The sequence below is a fragment of the Achroia grisella genome, unplaced genomic scaffold, assembly GCF_030625045.1.
Source record: "Achroia grisella isolate CSIRO2021 unplaced genomic scaffold, CSIRO_AGI_Agris_v1 utg660, whole genome shotgun sequence".
NCBI lineage: Eukaryota > Metazoa > Arthropoda > Insecta > Lepidoptera > Pyralidae > Achroia > Achroia grisella.
In genome coordinates this window covers 6,440,702-6,468,244 of record NW_026712984.1, presented here as the reverse complement: position 1 = coordinate 6,468,244, position 27,543 = coordinate 6,440,702, and the positions used below count along the sequence as shown (strand labels likewise).

Here is a 27,543-nt window from a genome sequence, read left to right as displayed (position 1 = left end):
TTTCTGTCATCGGCTGAATTGACAATTACAAGACATTGACGTCCAATTTATTTGACATATATGTTATTTATGGTCAAATTAGATAACATCTTCTACAAATTATTATTAGGGCTATGGAACACAGAGACGAGAACAAAATCATCATGTGACATGATGATATAACATGTTATATTCAAGTCGTAACTGAAATATCCAGTGTAGTTGGGAATAATGTACGATAATGAACGTTAAATAAATTTTCAAAAAAGAAGGAGAATCTCATGATTTTAATTTTTTTTGTGTTAAATTATTTTTTATTGTTTCTATTTTTTTTTAATTTTATTTGAATTCAAAACAGCAGCATATTATTTAACACTTAATAAACGTATACCAATGGAGGAGAGAGAATGGGTTTAGTCATGGGAACTGACGGCACTATTTTTCGTGGCCCAGCCATTAGTAGCACAGGGTGGATTGTAGGATACCATTCCATTATACTATACATATATTATAATTAATCAAATAAAAAGAAATTACACTCAAACGTGCGGCAAAAATTAAATAAGCAAAATTGTTGTCTTTGGATTATGTGCTGCTTATGGTACTACTGATTGAGTAATGCATCTTAATGTTTTATAAAAAAATTACTTAAAAAGCATTAAAAAATAGTCTACCAATTAAATATAAATTTAAATGTAAAATTTCTGTTGGCAATTAATTTTTATCATTACTATTTGAGATTTAATATCAAAACTAACATAGCTCTATGTAATTATTCTTTTGCCACTACTATATCATGTCATAAAAAAGTATAATAGCACGCTGCCAACCATAGACAAAAGAGGGAGGAAATTTGTAAGTGATCGATTTTACGCCGGCCTCAAACTTCTCAACGGCATTTTTCTTTGTTTGCTCGTAAACGCGTGGACAATAATTAAATAGCATCCGCGCGGCCGGTCCAGCTATTGCAATGGCGAACACGTTTCGCGGAGTTACGGTCTCCGCTGTAAACAATGACGGCACTCAGGTTCCGCGCTTCAATTTTCCCACAAACGTAAACGTGGATTATGATCCACAAGGGCTAAGTGTTAAAGTGATACGTGCTGATCCAGTGTTAGCTCAAGAGGTGCTCGAATTCCCCGTTCACAACCAGAGTGAGTGTTCCCGCGTCGTCGGCCAGTCGTATATTTTTACGATCGACAATGAAACTTTATTTTTCAAGTTCGCTTCTGAAGCCGACTGTCAGAATTTTCACCTGCTCGTCAGTAAAATCAAGGCGGGCCGGTCGTCATCCGTTTTCACAGTGCGCACCGAAGATTCGTCGGCGATGCAGTATTTCCAGTTTTATGGTTACCTAAGTCAGCAGCAGAATATGATGCAAGATTATGTGAGAACTAGTACGTACCAACGAGCTATATTATCTAATATCAACGATTTTAAGAACAAAGTGGTGCTGGATGTGGGCGCCGGTTCAGGAATCTTATCATTTTTTGCCGCGCAAGCTGGAGCGCGTAAGGTGTATGCAGTAGAAGCTAGCAATATGGCGCATCACGCCCAAGCTTTAGTACGCGCCAATGGCCTTCACGATCGTATCACTGTGGTAGCTGGCAAAATTGAGGAGATTGAACTGCCCGAGACTGTAGATGTGATAATTTCGGAGCCAATGGGCTATATGTTGTATAATGAGCGTATGCTGGAGACATATCTGCATGCTAAGAAGTGGTTGAAACCGAATGGCAATATGTACCCAACTCGTGGTGACTTGCACATAGCACCATTTACTGATGATGCTCTGTTTATGGAGCAATACAATAAAGCTAATTTCTGGTACCAAACTTGCTTCCATGGAGTAGATCTAAGTGCACTTCGTACGGCAGCTATGAAAGAGTATTTTAGGCAACCTATAGTTGACACATTTGATGTTCGTATTTGTATGTCAAGATCTGTGAGACATGTTGTTGACTTTCTAAATGCACATGAAACCGATCTACATCGGATTGAGGTACCATTCAGATTTGAGTTGACGCAGTCTGGTACATGCCATGGACTGGCGTTCTGGTTTGATGTGCTATTCGCAGGCAGTACACAGCACATATGGCTATCGACGGCGCCTACGGAGCCTCTAACCCATTGGTATCAAGTCCGTTGTCTGCTTGAAACACCAATATTTGCCAAACAAGGCCAAGCATTGACTGGCCGAGTGCTCTTATTAGCCAATAAGAGGCAGAGTTACGATGTTACCATGGAGGTGAATTTGGAGGGAACTAATATATCATCATCAAACACGCTGGACTTGAAGAACCCATACTTTAGATACACGGGGGCTCCAGCGGCACCTCCTCCTGGTGTTAACACTACCTCACCAAGTGAATCATACTGGAACTCTCTAGAAACTACTGGTACGTTGACGAATGGACAGGGTGTGATTCTTGCAGATGGAACACAGCAGTATTGCTCGACTCCTGACCAAACTATTGCTTACAGTGGCCACCCAAATATGATTAAAACAGTGATGCTACAAGAGGAATTCATCAAGAGAATCGGGATTAGCCAAAATGGGGACATATAATCCGCAAAGTCGCGCCGAGCGCGCCTTAGGGCTATAAGGAACCGTAATCGGTTGTGAACATTCTTCCGTTCAGACTTTGTTAGTGTTTAAGAGAACTTATTTATTTTGAATGAAGCATCACACTGAAGAGGACTGTATTTAGTTAGGAGTTAACTGGCCTTGTCTATGACAGTGAAATGCAATAAAACAGAGCGCCTTCTCCGTCGACATTTTGTTTTTACAGAATGACGCTTACTAGTGTAATTCGATGAAAAATCTGCTTGTATGTTAATTGTGGAAATTTGTTGTAAATATTCTGTGGTGATTAGGAAATAACGGGCCGAGTTAAGGGTTGCTCTAGAGTTAGCTAGAGATGAAGTACACTTAGTATAAGCAATAAGTGCTGATTTTTAATGATAATGCTTATCATTGTCAATACTCATTTATCATTAGAGCAGGCTCAATCATATTAGTTAGGTAGGGGAATCGAGTATTCTATTGAAGGCAGTTGGTGATGTAAGGAGTTTTTCAGTTTGGTCACAATTTGTCTATGGTCCATGTATCTCATAATAATTTGAATTTAGAACGGTATAATTGTGACAATGGCCATGCTGCTAAAACTCTTACTTGAAGGTCTAGGTTGGGTAGGATTCCATGTCTGCCGATCAAAACAAACTCTTGAGATTGTGGATAACATCTGGAGTCAACCACTAGATATTTCAATGATATTTTTATACATAGCCATACATAAAAGTTATGTTTCTGTAAATATTTTAAATGTAAGATAAAGTTAGTGACATTTCTATTTTTTTTTTCGCTGAAATTTATCAGTATTCGTTTGTGTTCCGTACCTTTAATATTTTGTAAGGTTTATTACATTATATAATAGCTATGTACCCAAATGATGATTATAAAATTATCATTAATTGTGATTACTAATTTATGTTGTACATGTGATATCGAATTATTAAATCAATTCATTTAAAATATACATTATTCTTGTCTTCAATACATGACAATATTTGTATAATCTGCATTGCAAAGTATTAAATAAAATAAACATAAAAGTTTAAAGTTAAACACAGAATAAAACATAGAACTTATAAACTTATGTATTACGTACTCAATAATAAAAAATCGAAGTTTATTATTACAAATTCAAAATTATCGTCTAATTTTTATTCATAAACGCTCGAGTCAATGGAAAATCGTGAACGCTTAACGTAATGTGATACGACCTTAATTGTAATATTTTTCCTGTTGTCATTGTAACATTATGACCAGCTGAGATCTACAATCTTACGTCATATAGAATTAAACAATGGAAATAAAATTGGTGCTGTAACTATTTGCACAAATAATAGATTTGTTATAACATGACTACCTCAGGATTTGGCAGACAATTGGAGCTTTTGGATCGTCAAATTAACGTCGAGGTATAAATTAAACATGATCTCCGATCGATCCAACATCCAATTCAAACGGGGATCGAAATTAGGACGGCTTGAGCCGAGGTTTAAACCTAGCGTACCCTCAGACTAAAGTTGTATCCGTCAGGCGGGAGTTGACCTTCAGGCGCTCCATAAGTTCGCGGGTTTGGAGTGTCATCTGCACTCGCTGCTTATCGTCCAGTGAAGCTGTAAAGGCCAGCTGCGGCCAACAGCATTTGAGTAGTCGGAAATAAAAAAATAATTTAACTATTTGGTTAACTTATTAATTTGCATTGTAAATCGTATTAAGTTGCAAAGTAAATTAGCATAAGACTCGACTGATCATAAACGGAAAAATTTTGACAAATGAATTGTATTTACTGTGATTTTTTTTAAATACAACTTTCAGCTATATTTTTGTAACTACACTCATTGGTTTTGCTATTTAAAAAGCAAAATAGTGATTAAAACGAAGGAGTATCATTAAATGTTATTTTTTGAGATTGTTATATTTTACACCTCGACGTTAAGTGATAAGATCTTTATTATAAATCTTAAAGCGATTGTCGGAAGGTCTCTAATAAATTGGCTATGTTAGTAGGGTTGCCACGTTTAGGAAAAATTCGCAGCGTCGTGCTGCCATATCACAATAAGGATTTGATGACACGCTTGTAACTATTATGAAGCATACGTTAGTTTAGTGGTAGGTAGTCATAGAACTTTTAGTTTCACGTCAGCATGAATGGCAACCCTGTTCGTAATACCTATAATAAAGCCAGACTCGCTTGCCATTAAATCAATTATGTTATTAAGAGCAATTCACTTAAACAAGTTAGAATTGTAAGGAAACAATTGAACAGAGTAAAATGACAACTTCATTTTTTTATTAATTAAAAACTAATATGGACAGTGTTGTGAAATGACTGTTTTGTCCCCCAGTCCTCTCCCTCCTCTCTCCCTCTACCCCGAAACCCCTCTCCTCTCTCCCTCTACCCCCAGAGTTTACAATCAATTACAATCTTGTTAATACCAACTTTAATAGATTTTTTTTTAATTAATGCGGTATGGACAGTGGTGCTAAATAACCGTTATGTTCTCCCCATCCCTCTTCCGCTTCCCTCCTAACCTTACTCTATGATCTCGTTGATGGAAACTTCAATGGTTGGATTTTTCGATCAAATTTAGGTTTTAAAGAAAAGCACTCAATGAGCAATGTCTATCAAATAGATATATATTTAGCGGTATTGAAATATTCAAGAAAAGAGCTTATTCCTTTTTAAAAGGCCAACAAAGTACTTGCAATTCCCCTGGTGTTGCGGGTGCTCGTGGGCGGGGGTAATCACTTACCATCAGGTGAAATGTCGTTTACCTCCTATACTATAACAAAAATCCTTTTTCAAAACGTGTGGGTCTTGTTCTTAATTTGTTTTTTTAAAGCACAAACTATAAGTAAATTGCGACTCTGTCCTTTTTTTATAGCACCCAAATAACACTATATCGTGATATTAATTTAACTATAGACAATTTTTTTTAAATGACTGTTCGATTGTTTCTAATAGTTGATTGTATTTCCCATACCAATTCTTTTTTCTTCCGATGTCATATACCGTAGAGAAAAAAAAGAAATAAACGCGAGGCAACGATTTTTATTAGTCATATAGATAATAAGATATCTTTTGTGATACATTGTTTCTTTTGGGTTGCCAGTACCCTTTTTCATCACATTTTTTTTACAGTATTATATACTGTTTTAGACTAGCAGGTCTATAAATAAATTGACCTCATATAATAAAAGAGTATTAAAAAATGCAATGCCATAAACCCCCTGTCCAATTACGACGGCCTGAGACGAGGTTTGAACCCCGAGCGGTGCCCTCAGACTAAAGTCGTATCTGGCTGGAGTTGGCCTTTACCCGCTCTATAAGTCCTTCCGCGGTTTTGGAGTGCCTTATACACTCGTCTCCATACCGTTCGGTACTGTAAACACCAGCCGTGACTTACAGTTTTGGAGTGATTTACAGTTTTGAATCTTCTGATTGGGTTTCAAGAGCAGACGTGCTATCAGCTGTGAATATAGCATCACAAAGATGTAAAGAGATAGTCCAAACGGTAATGAAACAGGAATAAAAAAGAACTGGAATTCCAAAATGGCCGTTTTGAATTGTTCATAATAGGATCTAAAATGATTAATATTAGCAATACATGTAGTTTTATATAGATCGAAAAACCCTAATACACCCCTATTAGGGTTTTTCGGTCACGAAAAAGCGTTACGGTAACACTGGGCACGTGCCCCCGGGCCCGCGATGAATTGCGGTCCCTAGTCTAGTCCGGTCCCTACTCCGTTACCAAACGATAACCGACAGCTACTATATTCTTGCCTGAAAATCAGGCTTAACAAATGCTTACCGACTATGGACAATTTGTTCGTTTTTGTTAAATTTTTTATAAATGTCTATCAAGAACTTGAACCTATGAGGGGTTACACATAACAACGTTTTAAAATTATTTTTGTCTGGTTTGTTTTGAAGGTAGTGTATCCCTAAAGAAACAGGTTCAAAAATGATTTTGTCTATTTTAAAACAATAGAGCTTTATTACTATGGTCATATCGTAATGTGCCCAGACCCCTAATAGCTGAAAGACGGCCCTGTGTACATTATATATCGCGTTATCCGTTGAAGTTTCACTTCTTTGTGTCCCAGCACATATTACTTTTTATAGAATCCGTAAAGTGGGCGTGTTTATATGAATTGCTGATCTCTCTATGACAATTGTTGAAAGAATCTCATTGGTTTATTAAAATGGCTCATTTTGCGGATCGCCTTCTTGATAAATTTAAAGACTGCACTGAAATCGGTTAAGCTGTTTCCTACATTAACGTGCAGAATCTATTATATAAAATTGTCGTGTTACAGTGCTTATTACATATTCACACACGGCTTGGCCTATTCTTATGAAATTTTGAGTGTAGATTCAGTCTGAGATTAGGATGTTAATTATTTTTCAGACTCCTAAGTGACAAGGGTGGTCTACCCCAAAAATTTTACTTATAGTCGTGGACAAAGTTTTTATTTTAATTTTTTTATTACGTACTATCCTATATAAACCATTCTACCAGATACGTACATAAATACTATAAATTGTATTGCATATATCAATCACTTAACAATCCTATAATGAACCGTCTGATTAAGTCTTATAAGAAGGCTTTGAAATAGTCACTTATTATGATTCATTTCATATAACCAACAGAAATATATCCTTCGGCATGGTATAAAATTAAATTTATTTCCAATCAAAAGATTAAAAATCTTCTACATATTGAACATACATAAAAACACATAGCATGAACACCCTTTTTTGAAGTAGGTTAAAATGTAGGGACTATTAACTGTTTGTCTATGTGAAGTGAATCATTTTACGAATCGGGTATGGTCAAGATAATATGTAGGATATTTCCTTCACATTATTGTCTCGTGAGTACACGTAAAGGATACTCATAAAAAAACAGATGTATAATAGTGAGTTGAGTATCAAATAGTTAATATGAACTTGTAAGGGGCTATCCATAACTTATGTTACAGCGATTTCAGTCATTTTTATCCCCTCCCCTTCCTCGACTCAGCCATAAGTCCCTCCCCCCACTCAGCCAGTAGTCCCCGTTCCCCCCACACAGCAAGGAGTCCCATTTCCCCTCTGACGTTTGAATTCCTAAAAAATCGTGTTTTAATATTTAAATTGAAATACGTTGTCACAAAATCTAAGGCTAGAAGGCTGAGAGAGGGGTCCTAGATTACAATGTCACACTTTACTTAATATATGACATCGAAGACTCAAATGGGTGATGACAATGTCACATTTTTTAACGTGTGACATAATTACGGATGGCCCCTGATTGTATTACATATTTAACATGGGTTTTTTTTCAATATGGCACTTTTTATTGAATCAAAGAGTAATGATGGTTGTGTATTTAGGTGAATCAATTGAATTATGAACTAGTCTTTGGGAGTTTGATGCTATGGATTTTAGTACTGGTACTGTTGGATTATGACTAAATATGAGGTCATAATAGTCTAGGATTGCATATTTATATATATTCATGCATATAAACCTTCCTCTTGAATTACTAGCTATGATCGTTTCATTCGCGTGAAATTTATAGCCTATTTGTAATTCTGATGTATAAGCTATGTTATTATAATGTTTCGTTAAAATACATTCAGTAGTTTTTGCGTAAAAGAGTAACAAACATTCGTCCATCCACTCGCAAACTTCCGCGTTTATAATATTAGTAAGATACATTAGAATAACATAGGCTGTGAATTTAAGAAACCGCGGACACAGCTAATAAAAAACATGATAATTAGTGTTTTAAATAAACACACTAAACCCGTTTGTAATGAAAGAATTTATTTATCTGTATTCATTTTAGATTTCGTACAAAATTTCGCGGCCTATCGCTAACAAGTCCTTACCATATCAGTACCGAAGTCTGTACCCATCAATGTGAAAATTGCAGTGTTTATTGTAAATCCTAGTTAAGTGAGCTTCGTCAGTGTAGATTTGTCAACATAAAAATATATACTAGTAATTTTATTGCTTGGGAATATATATTTTTATTTCTACTAATCAATTTGGAGTTGTATTGTTATGACCTTAAAGTTCATGCTTGCTCGTTTGTTCATGTACAAAAAGATATATAGTTTTTTTTTAAATTGTATATTTGTCGTTTGATATTTGTTTAATGGAATGGTGCATCCTTCTGCGCTTACGGTATACGCTGGCCGATCACGAGTGGAGGTGATAAGGCGAACATGAGGTCATATCAGCTCATCGTGACAAATTCACTAGGAATTTATCATGATTTCCAGGGGTGGGAAGCTCGTTGACTTGATTGACATGGTACATTGCTAGCAAGAAGTCATGTGGACTAACCACATTACTAACAATCCATTTCCGCCTTTCGTTTGATATTACTTTGAAAGATCTAGAAACCATTGCATGCCTGTATGTCTAAAATAACAACATCACGCCTTGATGCATGAACTTTACAGGTCTTAAAAAACAGAATAAGAATTAAATTTATTTCGAAAAACTTACGTAACATTTTATCTATGACTCCAGACTAGGCTATGCTCAAATACCAATAATAAATACAGTTATACTATTTGTTAGGGTTTTGGACTCCTGTTTAACAGACTATATATTTTTTTTATTTTTGAAAATAATAGACAAATCTATACTGTGTGGAGAGTTCCTTAACTATCAAAATGACATTAACGCCCTATCTGTGAGATCAATTACAGGACTTCTCAGTGTCCGAGTCCAAAAATTGGCTTGCAGATGCGAGGTTAAGCAATATCACTGCGAACCCAATGGGAGTTAGAACAATTTTTGTTATGTGAATCTATTTTTCAATGATAAAATGAATAAAATTTTGTGCAATCAAGTGTAATCGCACGTATCGAGTCCAGTATTACACTCTTTTCCAAAATAACGCACGTCCATAAACGTTCCTTATAATGACGATTGTATCTTACAATATTACAATATACAGAAAAGTTTGGACGGCAATTTTTGGTAATTATAACAAGTAATGCTATATGATTGTAGTTTGATTTTCACCTTAACAAATAACAGCCCAACCATCAACAACAAATAACTTCAAACAACAACCCAGGTCAATTTACACAGCGCCATCTAGTCACAAGTTAAACAGAGCTTGTGTTAATGGGTACTAGCACCCTTCAACAAATAACAACCCAACCATCAACAACAAATAACTTCAAACAACAACCCAGGTCAATTTACACAGCGCCATCTAGTCACAAGTTAAACAGAGCTTGCGATAATGGGTACTAGCACCCTTCAACAAATAACAACCCAACCATCAACAACAAATAACTTCAAACAACAACCCAGGTCAATTTACCCAGCGCCATCTAGTCACAGGTTAAGCAGAGCTTGTGTATTAACACAGGCTACTAGAGATCTAATATACACAGAGAATAAAATTAAGGCGCATTCGCATATATAGTAGCACATAGTAGCTAGCAAATACTAAATTATTTTTTTAAATACACATATAATAGGCTTATTTTGCAAAACAGCGGAGTAAGATTTGCTTTTCTGTTCTGTACTAAGCATGGTAATTGGCAGCCATATTATAGTTTTTTTTTTTCATAAATCTTCTATACAGATTCAGTCTTTATGATACAGAATTAGTATCTCAGCAGTAATAAAACAATTCATATATCTAACTAATATAAACGCGAGAGTTTGTGAGTATGGCTGGATGTTTGTTGCCGTTTCACGCAAAAACGACTTAGTGGATGGAAAACTGAAAAAATTGCTTATATATCAGAATAAGGGGCTTTAAAAGTCACGCGAGTGAAACCGCGGGCACAGCTAGTTAAAGATATAATAAGATTGTTATTGGAATATATATAAATAATTTAATTATAGGATAACATTACTTAAATTGGATAAGATTACTAAAAATACAGTTATCTAATCATTATATATCTATATCTATGCTTATTTATTAATATATCTATAATATTGGATAATATTACTGATTACCTATAGGTATATAGTATATATATATATATTTATATACTAGCTGTGCCCGCGACTTCGTTCGCAGTGGTTACCAAATACACTTCATATACCTATATTTTTTAGGTAAGGGTGCCAGCGATTTCATCCGCGTTAAATCTTATATATAAAATTCTCGTGTCAGTTTTCGTTCCCATACTCCTCCGAAACGGCTTGACCGATTCTCATGACATTTTGTGAGGGTATTGAGTAGGTCTGAGAATCGGCCAACATCTATTTTTCATCCCTCTAATTTTTTTTTTATTTTAAGGCAAAACAGCCTTTGCCGGGACAGCTAGTTTCAATATAAAATATAGCCTATTTGATGAGGAGAATGCATAAGTAGTTTCATCATAATCCGTTCAGTAGTAGCAGTCCGTTATCTGAAAGAGTTACAAACAGCCATACTCATAAACTTTCGTTTATAATATTATAATATGTAATTGAATGTATATTACATTATTAATTAATTTCATTACATAGTATAAAATAAAGTCGCTGTCGCTGTCTGTCCTTATGTATGCTTAAATCTTTAAAACTACGTAACGGATTTTGAAGCGGCTTTTTTTAACAGATAGAGTGATTCAAGAGGAAGGTTTATGTATATAATACATGTATATGTATTTTTTTTTGTATATGATAATGACATGGTCCACCCGCCTGCCCTAACGGTCTACGCTGGCGGGGCACCAGTGGAGGATGATAAGATGTGCATGAGGTCAGGTCAGTTGGCCCATCGTGACAAATTCACCAGGAATTTAACACGATGGTTTCCAGGGGGAACCGCGTGGAGGTCGACCTGACATGGTACATTGCTAGCGATGGGGTTATCAATCCACGTTACTAACAATACCCTTACCCCCATGTATATGTATTATATATATAAAGCCGGGGCGAGTAGCTAGTTCTTATATATTATATTTTATATACGGTAGGAAAAAAATTTACGTTCATAAATGGCTAAAATGTTCTACATGAAAAAAAGTTTTTTTAATTTGAACAGATCGCTCGACCACAAGGAAATTGGTTAAATGGATTATCAAATCAAATCTGAATTCACATCATTCTTATATATATTTTATTTCAGTCTTGGGTTACATCAATTGAGTTTCAAACACTCTAATACATTTGGCATTGTATCACTCTTATATTTGCACAGCATGTTCAGTAAATGTAGTTTCTTCTCGTGGGTTTTCGACGACTCCAGTTCGTATAAAGTGCAGAGATTGATTAGTAGACTCTCGTTAAGGCCGCGTTCTGGGTCCGAATTTATAGCTTTCTGGAGTACCGCGATCGCTTCCTTGAGACGTCCCATGTATAATAAACATATAGATATATTGTTGGCCACCTGAAAGTATATAATAAAAATTATAACCATAGGAAATACACACCGCCGTCTAATACGAAGATAAACAGCGTTACAGTCAACAGCAACCGTTCGCCATTGTGATCCATTAATGCAGTAAATATATTTTTTAAGTTTGTTATTGTACAATTTTGTTAGTTTGTAATCTTGTTAAGTTATTACCAATTTTTATGTTTACTGTGTTTGTAATAGCTTAGAACTTAACGTGCTATCGTCGTCGTCGATCTCTCATTATATTCATTTACTAATAAAGGCTATAACAAAATAGCAGAGAGGGTGGACTCACTGTCCCCTCTCAGTTATAGACCGTTTTGTCGCCCTCATTACTTTTAAATTTTATTATTGTATGGGTAACAATTGTATTACTTATTGTTTGAGACAAATAAAGATGATTATTATTCTTTTATATATTATATATGTTTTATATATCTCCTTTTTTACGGGGGTAATATTTGTTATTATTATTATTTCAGTGCATACAACGCCATCTAGTTTCCAACTGAGATAACGACCACATTTTTATTTAAATAATTATTTGTACGTAGCTTGTAGTAAACATATAAATAGAAAATATCATCGGTTAATTAGAAAAATTGCACAATTCAAAATGTACATTTTTTAAAAACAAGCATTTAAAGTTTTTAAATTTATAGAAATTATTTTTTCCTTTAAATATTTCAAATTTACACAGAAGTATTATAAATCACTTTAAAAGTATTTAGATAATGTTATGACATAGACATCCGCAAACAAAAGAATTTTGATTAATTCTACCCCCAAGGGGATGAAAGTTTGTATGAATCTCTGTCAATTTTAAACCGATCGGGCTGTGACTTTGCATGCATAAATCTACTATAACGTAAGCATCCCCTAAGAAAGGATTTTGATAAATTCCACCCCTAAGGGGATAAATTAACGCGAGCAAAAGTTAGTACAATATATAGTCTCTTTCTTTGTTTGTAACATTTGTTTTATCGTACAGTAAATACATTTAAAATAACTTAAGATACAACGATCTTAAAAAATAAGTTGTACTATGGTGGATTTATCCCAAATGAGGGATTTCTTCCAGTCAACCTTTGAAAGACTTGAAGGAATAGTGGAGCGGTGGTAAGTATATACATATAGAATATAATATAGAAGTTGTGGTACCGCCCAGTCACACTTACCATGATATTAGTGGGTTCCTGATCTGCAGCTCTGGCGAAATTGGTGTAAGCATCTTGGTACTTGCCGTAGGCGATGTCGATCAAACCCAGGTCTACATACTCCCGCACATCAGGAGTTGGGCATCTGAAAAAAACACCGTCATGAGTGTACCAGATTATTATTGCGCATTCGGTCGCATTTTTTAGATCTTCCTTTGTGTAGGACGATGGGCACAAAGTTGTCCTTTGTGCTCATCATACAACTTGATTCGATATAAATCTTATATATAGATATAAATATATAAGATTTATATCGAATCAAGTTGTATGATTATATAGATATAAAACTCGAAAGTTTCTTAGTATGGATGGATGTTTATTACTCTTTCAGACAAAAACTACTGAACGAATTTTGATGAAATTTTACAATAATATAGCTTATACACCAGAATAACATCATCATCATCATCAGCCCACTGCTGGACATAGGCCTGAATAACATATAGGTTATAAATTTCTCGCGGATTAAACCGCGGGCACAGCTAGTATAATAATAAAATATAACATGTTAGGACAATTCAGACAGCTACATCTAGTCCCACGCTAAACAGAGCACTCGACAACTGATATAAATACATAGATACATTTTTTAAATAACCGCTATAATTTTTTATTGTAATTTAAGCGGGTAAACACTAACAAATGATGCCTGATCTCCCTCGACTGTCCCTGATACACTAGCGCCGCGTCCACATGCCCAGCCAAGAGCCACAGTCTACACAAGGCACTGGTGACCGCCCGTTTCTGTACCGACGACGTGGCCTGCTGCTGCAAGGATATTAGTACTTTAGCAGCTTGACGGTAGTCCTGAAAGAAGAAACAAGGAAAATGTCAAACGAAACTAACACACAATTAGAACATGGTCTTATGATGTTAAGTCCATAATATGCACCTTTATTTTTGTATTTGTGCATCAAAGTTTTAATAAATAAATCATTACATAGTATAAAACAAAGTCGCTGTCGCTGTCTGTTCCTATGTATGCTTAAATCTTTAAAAATACGCAACGGATTCTGGAGCGGTTTTTTTTAATAGATAGAGTGATTCCAGAGGACGGTTTATGTAAATAATACATGTACATCCGTGCGACGCTGGGCTGAGTAGCTAGTTAATTAATAAATAACACAAGAATAGAATAGAAAATACTTTTATTCAAAAAACTCAAATTTAAGCACTGTTGAATAGTTATAATTTTTCTTTTAATCTACCGCTCATTCCGCAAGCTGTCTCATCACAAGAACGAGCAAGAAACTTGTGTGTTGCTCGTTTTAAAGTAATTGTTCTACATTACATTTTTAAGTTAAAATGTGTTAATAAAAACTACCAACTAGCACTAATTTATTATAGTCAAAATATTAAGTACACAATCAACTGATTAAATAATAATATAAGATTAAATCAGTCGTAGTGAATAGAGCAGACCAGTCTACAAGCAGCACTCGTTCACCATGAATGTGGTTTCACACAGCGCCATCTAGTCCCAAGGTAAGCAGAACTTGTGTTATGGTTACTAGATTGTTTGTATCGGACTGGGTGTTTTCTATGTATTTATAAAAAAAACTAGCTTTGGACCGCGGCTTCGCTCGCGTTAATTTATCACCTTAGGGCTGGAATTTATCAAAATCCTTTCTTAGGGGATGCCTACGTTATAGTAGATTTATGCTTGCAAAGTTTCAGTCCGATCGGTTTAAAATTGACAAAGTTTGTATGAAACTTTGTCTCCCCTTGGGGGTTGAATTAATCAAAATCATTTCTTAGCGGATGCCTACGTCATAACATCTACCTGCATGCCAAATTTCAGCCCGATCTGTCCAGTGGTTTGGGCTGTGCGTTGATAGATAACTATGTCAGTCAGTCACCTTTGAATTATATTTAGATATCTACGTATTTATATCAGTTGTCTAGTACCCATAACACAAGTTCTGCTTACAGTGGGACTACATGGCGCTGTGTTAATTGTCCAAGGTTATTTATTTATTTATTTAAATACTCAAAAATGTTGACTCACTTTAAGCATGATACAGCAGTTGACTATGGAATGCAGGATCCTGGTCTCCCGGCCGGTCCACAATCGTAAGGATTCATTGCGGTCCTGATCTGACGATATGAAGGCTGTGCCGTCCTCTGTTTTCCCATTACGTAGGTTTGATAACATCTGTGAACATGATATTGTATTTAAAAACTAGCTGTACTCGCGACTTCGTCCGCGTGGATATTAACAAAAAAATTAATTAGAGAATTTTTCTAAAATAAAAGTAGTAAGTTACTCCTTATTACATCAGCTACCTGCCAAAAAAAGTCCTGTCAAAATCGGAGCAGTCATTTCAGAGATTAGCCGGAACAAACAGACAGATAGACAAATATTGTAAAAAATCTTGGAGTATGCATCCTATTTATATTCATATACATGTAGTAAAAAACGGTTATTTCAATATTACAAACAGACACTCCAATTTTATTTATATGTATAGATGTGCTATTCAGATGTGGCTGTATTACTGTAAATTTTCATCATAATCAGACAATTGATATACATGGATACATTTTCGTAAATACATACATAATATACATAGAAAACACCCAGATCAATGCAAACAATTATACTCATAAATACAAATACTTGCCGTGCGAGGAATCGAACCTGCGACCATCGGAAAGTAAGACGGTAAATTGTACAAAAAATAAAAATTCAATGGTAGAGCTATATAACCTTTATCATTTAGGTATATGAAAATGAATATAAAATTTCATAAAAATCGGTCAAGCCGTTTCGGAGGAGTATTGTATCTTTTTTTTTCCGGACTACTCTAATGCTGTTGGCCGCGGCTGGCCTTTACAGCTACACCGGACGTTAGGGGGCGAGTGTAGATGGTACTCCAAACCCGCGGAAGGACTTATGGAGCGGCTGAAGGCCAACTCCTGCCTGACGGTACGACTTTAATCTGTGGGCAGCACTAGGGGTTCGAACCTCGGCTCAGGCCGTCGTAATATCGATCCCCGTTTCAATTGGACGGGGGATCGATCGGAGGGGTACATTGTCACGAGAATTACATATATTAGATTTAATTTACCTGTTGTACGATATCCAGCATCGCATACAATCTATCCACAGATACTTCCGGTTTGCCAGTGTGCCACGGCAGCTCAGCAATCAGTAGGCGCAATGAGAACGGCACGAGGGTACCCGTTCGATTCTCGTAGGTATCCGGGTAGAACTGGAAATTTATATAGTATTCATATTTTATGTCTAAAACTAGTATATACTTACAATACCTATAAATTTTATACAAAGTTAATTTTGGTAATCTTTATATATAAAAATTACGTGTCACGTTGTTTGTCCGTGATGGACTCCTAAACTACTGAAACGATTGCAAATTTGATTTGCACATTGTGTGCAATGTGATCCAACTTGAAAGATAGGATAGCTTACATCTCAATTTATAGTCGCAATATTATTTTATTGCAAATTATCTAAATATATATAACTCTAAGGTGACTGACGTAGTGATCTATCAACGCACAGCCCAAACAACTGGACGGATCGGGCTGAAATTTGGCATACAGGTAGATGTTAAGACGTAGGCATCCGCTAAGAAAGGATTTTGATTAATTCCTCCCCCAAGTGGTTAAAATAGGGGATGAAAATTTGTATAAAACTTTGTCCATTTTAAACCGATCGGGCTGAGACTTTGCATGCATAATGCTACTATGACGTAGGCATTCCCTAAGAAAGGATTTTGATAAATTCCACACCTAAGGGGATAAATTAACGCGAGCGTAGCCGCGGGTGAAAGCTAGTTTTTATATATAAGGAAACTGTTAGCCACAGCAACGCATGGCCGGGTCTGCTAGTATAATAATAAATCTGGTCAATTGATCACAGCGCCATCTAGTCCCAAGCTAAGCAGAGCTCGTATTATGTGTACTAGACAACTGATATAGAACCTTCAGCACATTTTTTTGTAAATATATCCTTGGAATGTTGTATCTCTGAAATAACACATTTTTTACCATAATATATAGCCATATCATAAATATTTTTTATTACACAACTCCATCTAGTCCCAAGGCAAAAAGCTTGTGTTATGGGTTAACTGATATTTAAAGTTTTTTTTTAAATACATATATAATATACATAGAAAAACACCCAGATCGATACAAATAATCATACTCATGAATACAATGTTTACACCGTGCGAGGAATCGAACCCGCGACCATCGGAAGTAAAACGGTATGCTAAACCGCTAGACCACCGAGGCCGATAAACAAAATAATATAAACCCATTTAATAATGAAATGAACTTCAAAATAACACCTAATTAAAATACATATAAAGTCTACTTTAGAATAAATACAATTAGTTACCTGATAAAACATGTCCGGTTTATTGAAATCCCCAAACGGCTCGGCCTCCTTGAGCAGCGGCTCATTCAGCCGGATCCTGAGCATCACAGAGAATCTTGTGAGCCACAGCTGCAGCGAGCGGGGCGTATGCTTCGTGGGGCGATGCATACGGCCGACGCCTGCGTAATACAACAAAAATATTTATTAGAACTCAAAAACAATATTTTACAAAGTAGGGTAGTGGAAGGATAATACTGGGTGACGGTCAACGCATACCTCCTTAAGACAGGGAAGTTAGCGTTCCGGTAGTTAATAACAATATATATATATATATATATATATATATAATAATAATAATAATAACCTCAGGACAATTCACACAGCGCCATCTAGACCCAAGTTAAGCTAGCTAAAGCTTGTGTTATGGGTACTAGACAACTGATACAAATACATAGATATTTTTTTTCGTAAATACATACATATTATACATAGAAAACACCCAGACCGACACAATCATACTCATGAATATAAATGTTTGTGCCGTGCGAGGAATCGAACCCGCGACCATCGGACCTAAAACGGTGTGCTAAACCAATAGACCACCGAGGCGTCATATATATATTTTATAGCACAGGAGACAAACGAGCTTACGGCTCAGCTGGTGGTAAATAATTACCGCCGCCCATGAGCACCCGCAACACCAGGGGAATTGCAAGTACGTTGTCGGCCTTTTGAAAAGGAATAAACTCTTTTCTTGAAGGTTTCAATATTGTATCGGTTCGTAACAGACGTATATACAGAGTCAGTCAGAAAGGGAAATAATGAAAAATGAACAGGACCTGTTTTGTGAAGGTTTTTTTTTCTGTACAACTTTTATTTAAAATTTTTCTTCATACTTCTTACCGATATCGAGTTATTTTGAAAAAAGGCGTTTTTTAACACTTTTTTTTAACTTTTTCTTCCCTTTCCCGTTAACAAAATTTCTTTCTGATATTATTATTCACGTATTGCAGACTTATTTTTATATATTGCGCCAAAATTGGTCACATCATGTTTAATTTAAAATTTTACTGGACTATGTGGTAATAATAATAATCTTAGGACAATTCACACAGCGCTATCTAGACCCAAGTTAAACTAGCTAAAGCTTGTGTTATGGGTACTAGATAACTGATATATTTACATCGATTTTTTTTTTAATACATACATATATACATAGTTAATCCCAAGCTAAGCAAAGCCTGTGTTATTGGTACTGGACAACTGATAGAACACTTAGATACATTATTTTGTAAATACATACATATATACATAGAAAACAAACAATCATACTCATGAATACAAATGTTTGTGCCGTGAAGGAATCGAACCCGCGACCATCGGTCGTAAAGCGGTGTGCTAGACCGCTAGACCACCGAGGTCAACAAGTTTTGTTCTACAACTTTCCCTGACACCAATTAGTTTTTTCGGTTCAAAATTGGTAACAAAACATGCAGCCCTAATACCAGCTGCCATCAGCTCTACAGTAGTAGGTAAAGATGCAACGTCATTGATATTTTAATAATGTAAAAGCTGCATGTTGTAGGAGGGGACTACGAGGGGATCGGCCCCCTGTCCCATTCTAACGATCGATATTACCCCGGGATTAGAGTGCCATCTGCACTCGCCCTCGTTTTTGTAGTGAAGCTGTAAAGGCCAGCTGCCAACATTAGAATAGACCGAAAAACAAATGCAGTTACACAAATATTAGTCGATCTATAGTCTATACATATAAACATATAAATAAAATTGGAATGTCTGTTTGTAATATTAAAATAACCGTTTTTACTACATGCATATGAATATGAATACGGCACATACACCAAAATTACATTTTTTTAAATTTTTGTCTGTCTGTCTGTCTGTTCCGGCTAATCTCTGAAATGGCTGGACCGATTTTAACGGGACTTTTTTTAATAATATAATAATAATTTATTTGTTCAAAAAACACAGTATAAAAGATTTGCCAGGTAGCTGATGTAATAAGGAGTAACTTAGGCTACTTTTATTCTAGAAAAATAAAGTTAAATTCCACGCGGACGAAGACGCGAGTACAGCTAGTCTTTATATATAAACTTACGTGTCACGTCGTTTGTCCGCAATGGACTCCCTAAACTACTGAAATGATTGCAAATTTGATTTGCACATTGTGTGCAATTTGATCCAACTTGAAAGATAGGATAGCTTACATCTCAATTTATAGTCGCAATATTATTTTATTCAAGAACCTTAGCCACAGCAAGTGGTTGTTAGTAAGTAAATAATTAACTATTCTATTCTCAGTCAAAATATAAATTAATAGTGAATAAGTTGTACTAATAAATATAAAGAATACACTTACGTTGTTCATATTAAAAATGTTTTAAATAAACATACTAAACTGCCATATAATATCCAATTCTGCACCAACAATTAAATAACGTCTTTATAAATATATAAAAAAAAATTTGACACTATAGAATTCACACAAAAATTAAAAACGTTTAAAAAAACACTTCGCAAGCTTCTTTACTAGTACACTACGAGAAATATTTAATAATGCACGAACAATTAAATAGTTTTTATAAATACATCTATAAAAAATGACACACTATTCAATTCACACAAAATTTTAAAAATGTAACGTTGAACAACACTTATTTCAAAGAGCAACACGCAAGTTTCTTGCTCATTCTTCTTGTGATGAGCCTGCGTTCCGAATGAGTTGGAGAATAAAAAAAATATGACTATTCAAAAATGTCTATATTAAGTTTATTTTAATAAAGATTATATCTATTTGAAACTTCATTATTACTGTCAAAATATCACAATCAAAGTAGGAAGTAAAGCGGTGTGAGTGCGCTATACCAACGAGGCCGATGTTTATATGTAGACTACCCTCATATTTATTAATATTTATAAATTTCAATAGTTTCCTAATAGATGTCACTATGTTGTCCTAAAAGTCGATATATTTGTGTTGTGCACACAGTATAAAGCATCCAGTGGATTTCTCCTTGTATAAAATGGTTACACTGTATAAAAAATATATTTCTCTTGAAAGGGCTACAGTTAGTCGACTAGCTGCGGCCTCAATAACACTATTATTATTACAAAAAGAAATAGAAATAGAAATAATCTTTATTCAAATACATTACAAGCACTTTTGAATAGTCATATTTTGATTCTACCACTCCTTCGGAATGCAGATTCATCACAAGAAGAATGAGCAAGAAACTTGTGTGTTGCTCTTTTTAATAGATGTATTTTTTATATATATTTTTTTATATTATTACTTGTTACTATGAATTATTCATTTAATTGGTAGATTTTATAACGTTTTTTTTTAAGTTTTTTCTTAAAACCTACAGTCGACAGAAACAAAAGACAAAACGTTTTAGAGTACAGTCTACTTTTTATTATTTTTGTTTCGTGTTATTTACTTTAATTATGCATTTAAAAGTGCCTACTAAATATATCTATAATCTATACATATAAATAAGTTTTGGAGTGTCTGTTTGTAATATTGAAAGAACCGTGTTCTACATGGATATGAATATAAATACGGTACATTATTTACAATTTTTTAACTGTCTGTCTGTTTGTTCCGGCCAATCTGTGAAATGGCTGGGCCGATTTTGATAAGACTTTTTTTGGCGGATGTAATAAGGATTAACTTAGGCTACTTTTATTTTTAAAAACATATTCTATTTCAGAAAAATAAAGTTACATTCCACGCGGACGAAGTCGCAGGAACAAATAAATAAAATTGACGCGTATGTTTGTAATTTCAAATTTACAACTTCTACTAAATTATGTACAGTACTAACATAAAACGAATGTCTGTCTGTTTGTTCTTGCTATTTTTTGAAACGGCTGGATCGATTTGTATAGGAGACTCTGCTTTTTACTAAATGCGTATGAAAGTAGGTATATATATGATAATTATATAAAAAAATTGTCTGTCTGTTTGTTCTTGATAATCTTTGAAACGGCTGTATTAATTTTGACAGGATTATCACTCGCAGATAGTTCATGTTACAAGTAGAAATTTTCACCCTTCATCAAGCCTTAATTTTTAATAGCGATAACTTAATATTTTATATTTGGATGAATAGCGGTGAGAAGAGATCTCTCTCTCGTAAAATATGTAGTTAGTGTACTACGAGGGTGGGTGCATCACCCAGAAATATTAGAGCAAATTCAGCTATGGGTACCCAATGGTTACTTGGGCGCGCGCCGTCATCCCGTTTCATTCAGTATTCCAATAGCCAGGACCAATTTACTATAATATTCATCTGTAAGCCGTGCTTTAGAGATACTAAACAATATCAGAAATTATATTGATATTTTTGATTGTAGTCTGCCGTAAATCACAGAAGCCATTCAAAAGTATCTAGAATTTTTATAATGTCTATATTATGTAATAAAATATGTTATGTTGTAAATTGATATATATATATATATATATATATATATACTGTACTAAGTTGCAACACCGATTTGGATATACTGTAATGGTGTTGTAATATTGAAATGAATAAATAAATAAAATAAAAAATTTACTACTTCTGACGGTCGCAAAAATAATTGTCTTAAAAAACAATAAACTTAAATTAAAAAGAAAAAGTTTAAAGGGATTAAAACGCCTTTGTCTCCTTGGTTTGTTTGGGCTATTGTCAGGTGCTTGCACCTGTAGCGCTGCGACGTACGTAGATCTATTGTGCTCGCATTTTTCAAAGTTCGTACTTAGACCCGTCAGGTACAAGAATTGAAGGGTGTTCTTAGGAGTGATGGTTTTTATCTCCTCAGTATTAAGTATACACTTTCCAAAGGAGATATTACGTTTATGCATGAGTGGGTACACAGGATGAGTACATGAAAAACCTTTGTCCTTTGTCGGGGACTATTTTTGTACCAAATTTCTTTTATTTATTATTTATTTCATTTAGACTAATAATGGCCCATATTATGAATACCTTACAGTCTAACATACATATATATATGAATGATATTAAAATTAATCTATACATATAAATAAAATAGGAATGTCTGTTTGTAATATTGAAATAACCGTTTCTTACTACATGTATATTAATATAAATATGGTCCAAATACCAAAATAACATTTTTTACTATTTTTGTCTGTATGTCTGTCTTTCTGTTTGTTGCGGTTAATCTCTGAAATGGCTGGACCGATTTGGAAGGGACTTTTTTGGCAGGTAGCTGATGTAATAAGGAGTAACTTAATTTTAGAAAAATAAAGGTAAATTCCACGCGGACGAAGTCGCGGGTACAACTAGTATAAAATGTATTTCAATCGGTTCAATAGTTTTGGCGTAGAAGACAGACAAACAGAACTTTTATACTTTATTACTTTTACAATATTAATACGGATGAAAAAAAATTACCTTGTCCGATAGCGGTGATCAGAACAGCGGTGTGGTTGATAGCGGCACGCAAGTACCCAGTTCTGAGGAGCTCCCTGAGGCCGGCCTCGTCTCGGCTCACGTGTTCAGCTCGGACTACGCCCCGGCTGCCCGCAGCACTCACTCCTAGGTACTTCACTGCCACCTCGTGCAATGCATCTGCCTAGTTGTTAATGTAATATAATGTAAAGCAACGCAATGCAATGTAAAATGGACTCTATTCTCCACACTTATCTCATTTGGCCCGTTCAGCATTGCGTTCGGATTGTTAGTATTGGGAACTAGTAACTCCCATTGCTAGCAATGTACCATGTCAGGTCGACCTCCACGCGGTTCTCCCTGGAAACCATCGTGATAAATTCATCTGGAATTTATCACGATGGGCTAACTGACCTGACCTCATGCTCATCTTATTTTATCATCCTCCACTGGTGCCCCGCCAGCGTTAGTCGTTAGCGCAGGCGGGTGCACCATGTTATTATCATACGGAAAAAAAAACTACCTCGTGCAATGCATCTGCCTAGTTGTGAATGTAATGCAACGCAATGCAATGTAAAATGGACTCTATTCTCCACACTTAGCATCTCATTTGGCCCATTCAGCATGTAGAGCTGTCAAGTATCTTGGCACTTTCTGTTATAGCATCAATTCCACCTTTTATATCATCCTAGCATTTGCCGGCGGCTTCGCTCGCGTTAATTTATCCCCTTAGGGGTGGAATTTATCAAAATCCTTTCTCAGCGGATGCATACGTCATTACATCTAACTGCATGCCAAATTTCTGCCCGTTCCGTCCAGTGGTTAGGGCTGTGCGTTGATAGATCGCTACGTCAGTCACCTTTGAGTTATATATATTTAGATTTTATTGGTCAATAAAGCCGAGACTACTAAAGTAGTCAGTCTCGTCTCAGAAACGCAGCCTCCTGGTGGCACTTTCTGTATATTAATACGTGAAGTAAAACCTTTGAATCCATTTTTACCATAATTGTGCGCGCGGAGGAGTGTGATAGTCGCCCAATTATATTAATATGACCTTGACCATATAATGAAAAATATTTAATAATCTAACCCAATAAAAAACAAATAAAAACGTTTCAGGTTTCTAGCTTTAAAAGTGACGATACTTCCATACAACCTCTCATCTCTTTCAACCCTTCTTTCAACCCCTTACAACCCTTTTTCCTTATATATATTTAATCACCAACCTACGCCCTGACTGCCGGCAGCGCTCACTCCTAGGTACTTCACTACCCCTTGCAATGCATCTGCCTAGTTTTAATATAGTTCAAAATCCAAATATCTTTATTCATTTAAATCTATTACAAACTCTTATGGTATGTCACATTTAACGTCAGTTCGGAATGATTTCGAAATGAGAAGTGACAAGAAACTCAGCTCGTATTCTTTTCAAATAAATCATACTCCTCCGGAACGGCTTGACCGATTCTCATGAAATTTTGTGAGCGTATTGAGTAGGTCTGAGAATCGGGCAACATCTATTTTTCATCCCCCTAAATGTTAGGGGTAGTCCACCTCCAAATTTTTTTTTTATTTTAAGGCAAAACAACGTTTTGCAGGACAGCTAGTATATATATACAATAATACAGATTCATTTTTAAATTCAAAGAGAGAATAGAGTTACCACCAGCTATGAGTATAATAATGGATATAAATATGATAAGGATTACTCGTTATACTGTAATTATTATATAAAATAAAAACATCTATTAAAAAGAGCAACACACAAGTCTCTTGCTCATTATTGTGATGAATCTGCATTCCGAATGAGTGGTAGAATCAAAATATGACTATTCAAAAGTGCTTGTAATGAGTTTATTTGAATAAAGATTATTTCTGTTTCTATTTTAATGGATTTTTTAGACTACTCTAATGCTATTGGCCGGTAGGAAAGGGGATTGTTGGTAATGTGGATCGATAACTGCATTGCTAGCAATGTACCATGTCAGATTGATCTCCACGCGGTTCCCCGTGGAAACTATCATGATTCTTGGTGGATTTGTCACGATGGGCTAACTGACCTGACCTTCATATTCATCTTATCATCCTCCACTGGTGCCCCGCCAGCGTAAACCGTTAACACAGGCGGGTGCAACATTTTAATTATAATCCCCAAAAAAATAGATCTCGTGGTTGCCCCTGGAAACTATCATGATAATTTCCTGGTGAATTTGTCACGATGGGCTAACTGACCTGACCTCGTGTTCACCCTAACATCGTCGTTTGGTGCCCCACCAGCGTATACTGTTAGCGTAGGCGGGTGAGACATTCCATTATCATCCATAAAAAATCTGCCTAGTTTTATTGTAAAGATGATAATATATTTATTGGAGAACTCTAATGCTGGTGGGGGAAAGAGGATTGTTACTAATGTGGAATAAATCCCCACAGCTATTTCTTTTTATTGGGTTGTTTGGGCTATTGTCAGATGTGTGATGTGCACTGCAACCTACATAGATCTATTGTGCTCGTCCTTTTCAAAGTTCGCTACCTAGACCCGTCAGGGACAAGAATTGAAGGATATTCTTAGGAGCGATGGTTTTTATCTCCTCGGGAAAGAGTGTAAACTTTCCAAAGGAGATATTTCGTTTATGCATGAGTGAGCTACAAGCACATAGGATGAGAAGCGGCGTTTCCTCTTCAACCCCATAGCTAGCAATATATGGTAAAATCAGATTGACCTCCATGCGGTTCCAGTGGAAATCATCGGGATAAATTCCCGATTGACCTGACCTCATGCTCATCCCAACATTGTCCACAAAATTCCAAGAACTATTAAAATGAAGCATCTTATCATGATTCTATAAATAATTAATTTTACTTACAAGTTCCTCTTCAAGCACTAACCCTGGCATTGTTAGAACCTCTCTTTCAGGAAAGAATGAGCCTTTAGGTGAAGACTGGGCCTGGAAGAAAATATTGCAAGTTGGTTGGTGGCTACATTAGGTGAAACAGAGATGGCCATTGAGACAACTGTAGTAAGATAATTATCAGATAAGTAAGTAAAGAGAGTAGGAAGTAAGAAAAAGTGAATGTATTTTATCATTTACAAGCTATACCCGTGACTTCATCCGCATGGAATTTAACTTTATTTTTCTAAAATAAAAGTAGTCTAAGTTACTCCTTATTACATCAGCTACCTGTCAAAATCGGTCCAGCCATTTCAGAGATTAGCCAGAACAAACAGACAACCAGACAAAAATTGTAAAATATGTTATTTTGGTGTATGTATCATATTTATATTCATATGCATATAGTAAAAAACGGTTATTTCGATATTACAAACAGACACTCCACATTTATTTATATGTATAGATAAAGTACAGTTATTACACCAATCCTTGCTCGGATGGATTACAAACCTTTGAATTTCTCTGCCTGTTCTATACTATAACATGCATATATTATACATATAAACCTTGCTCTTCAATTATTTAATTATTGACCTATCTATAGCTGAAAACGGCATTAAAATCTGTTGCATAATTTAAAAGATATAAGAGAACAGACAACTACGGAGACTGTTTTATACTATGTAAAGATGTCAAATAGAGTATATCACATTTTCACATTTAGCTCTGTATTTGGAGCATTGCGCATTGCAAGAGCTGACTCTTCCCAGAAGTATTTATTATAAATTGATCCTATAAACAATATATTGTAGTAACTTGATAGTGTATTAACCCCCTAAGACTGTATATGAATTTCCCAAACCTTCATCAGTGTCTTCTTGGCCTCATCATTAGGAATCCATGCATCCCTTCGTCTATCTGCTTCTTTATCAACTGGTTGGTTCTAGAACAAAAATTGAAAAAAAGTTACCCTTTATATGCTCTTAATTTTTATGCCTTTGTCTCATTCTGTACACTTTTAAAAAATTATTGTAGTAAATTCCAAAGAGGCTAAATCTGTATTCTGCTACCCTAGAATTACACTGGTATATCACTAACCAGTGTATACCATTAACACAGGCAGTTGCATCAGTCAATAGTTGTACATAAAAAAAAATGACAATTTAAAATTGGAACACAAAAAAATACCTTTATACTCAGAGCCTCCATGGCATCTGTAAGGAGAGCTGTACTCGTCATGTTATTTTTAGTAGGTCCTATTTGTGGTTCTGGACCTATTGTATCAAAGAACGTTGATGGATCAGGCAGGCTCGTTGCTGGCACGGAAGCAGATCCGCTGACAGTTGCCAAAACACTCGAAAAAGTAACATCTTGCGTATTTTGTTGGTTGAAAGAGGTCGTCATTGGTTGAGGAAAGACTTGGTTTGATGTTACCATGTCACCTATAGATTACAGTGATTAAATATAGTAATTATTTAGATTTAAACATAAGTAAACAATAACAAAAAAAATATTGATCCAAAACATTACCATCGCTTCCTCCTAAATAAACGCTTTGTATCATGTCCGACGGTGACGTACCAATTTCATCGAAAAACTGAGACGCGGGCACCACTTGCATATCGCCAAAATAATGGCTCAATGACGGCTTATTATCCATATTCTTATATTCTCAGTGATTATTTATTTATTTATGTGTTGTGACGCGATTACCTCATCGTAACTTGAATTGACAACTGAATGAA

General features: G+C 35.3%; 2 protein-coding genes across 2 annotated transcripts; one reads left to right on the top strand and one right to left on the bottom strand.

Annotated features, from left to right (window-relative positions):
- The first annotated feature begins 847 nt into the window (after positions 1 to 847).
- LOC131849549 (histone-arginine methyltransferase CARMER-like) lies at positions 848 to 3,455 on the top strand. Its single transcript, XM_059199633.1, has one exon. It carries the CDS (start codon positions 950 to 952, stop codon positions 2,546 to 2,548), a length of 1,599 nt encoding a protein of 532 aa, XP_059055616.1. The 5' UTR covers positions 848 to 949; the 3' UTR covers positions 2,549 to 3,455.
- An 8,106-nt stretch (positions 3,456 to 11,561) lies between these two features.
- LOC131849756 (trafficking protein particle complex subunit 12-like) lies at positions 11,562 to 27,522 on the bottom strand. The gene is made up of 11 exons (XM_059199872.1): positions 27,329 to 27,522; positions 26,987 to 27,240; positions 26,661 to 26,741; positions 25,772 to 25,852; positions 22,911 to 23,091; positions 17,503 to 17,660; positions 16,205 to 16,348; positions 15,142 to 15,288; positions 13,774 to 13,940; positions 13,095 to 13,218; positions 11,562 to 11,907 (listed from the first exon to the last, which is right to left on the bottom strand). Exons 1-11 carry the CDS (start codon positions 27,456 to 27,458, stop codon positions 11,659 to 11,661), a joined length of 1,716 nt encoding a protein of 571 aa, XP_059055855.1. The 5' UTR covers positions 27,459 to 27,522; the 3' UTR covers positions 11,562 to 11,658.
- Positions 27,523 to 27,543: the final 21 nt, after the last annotated feature.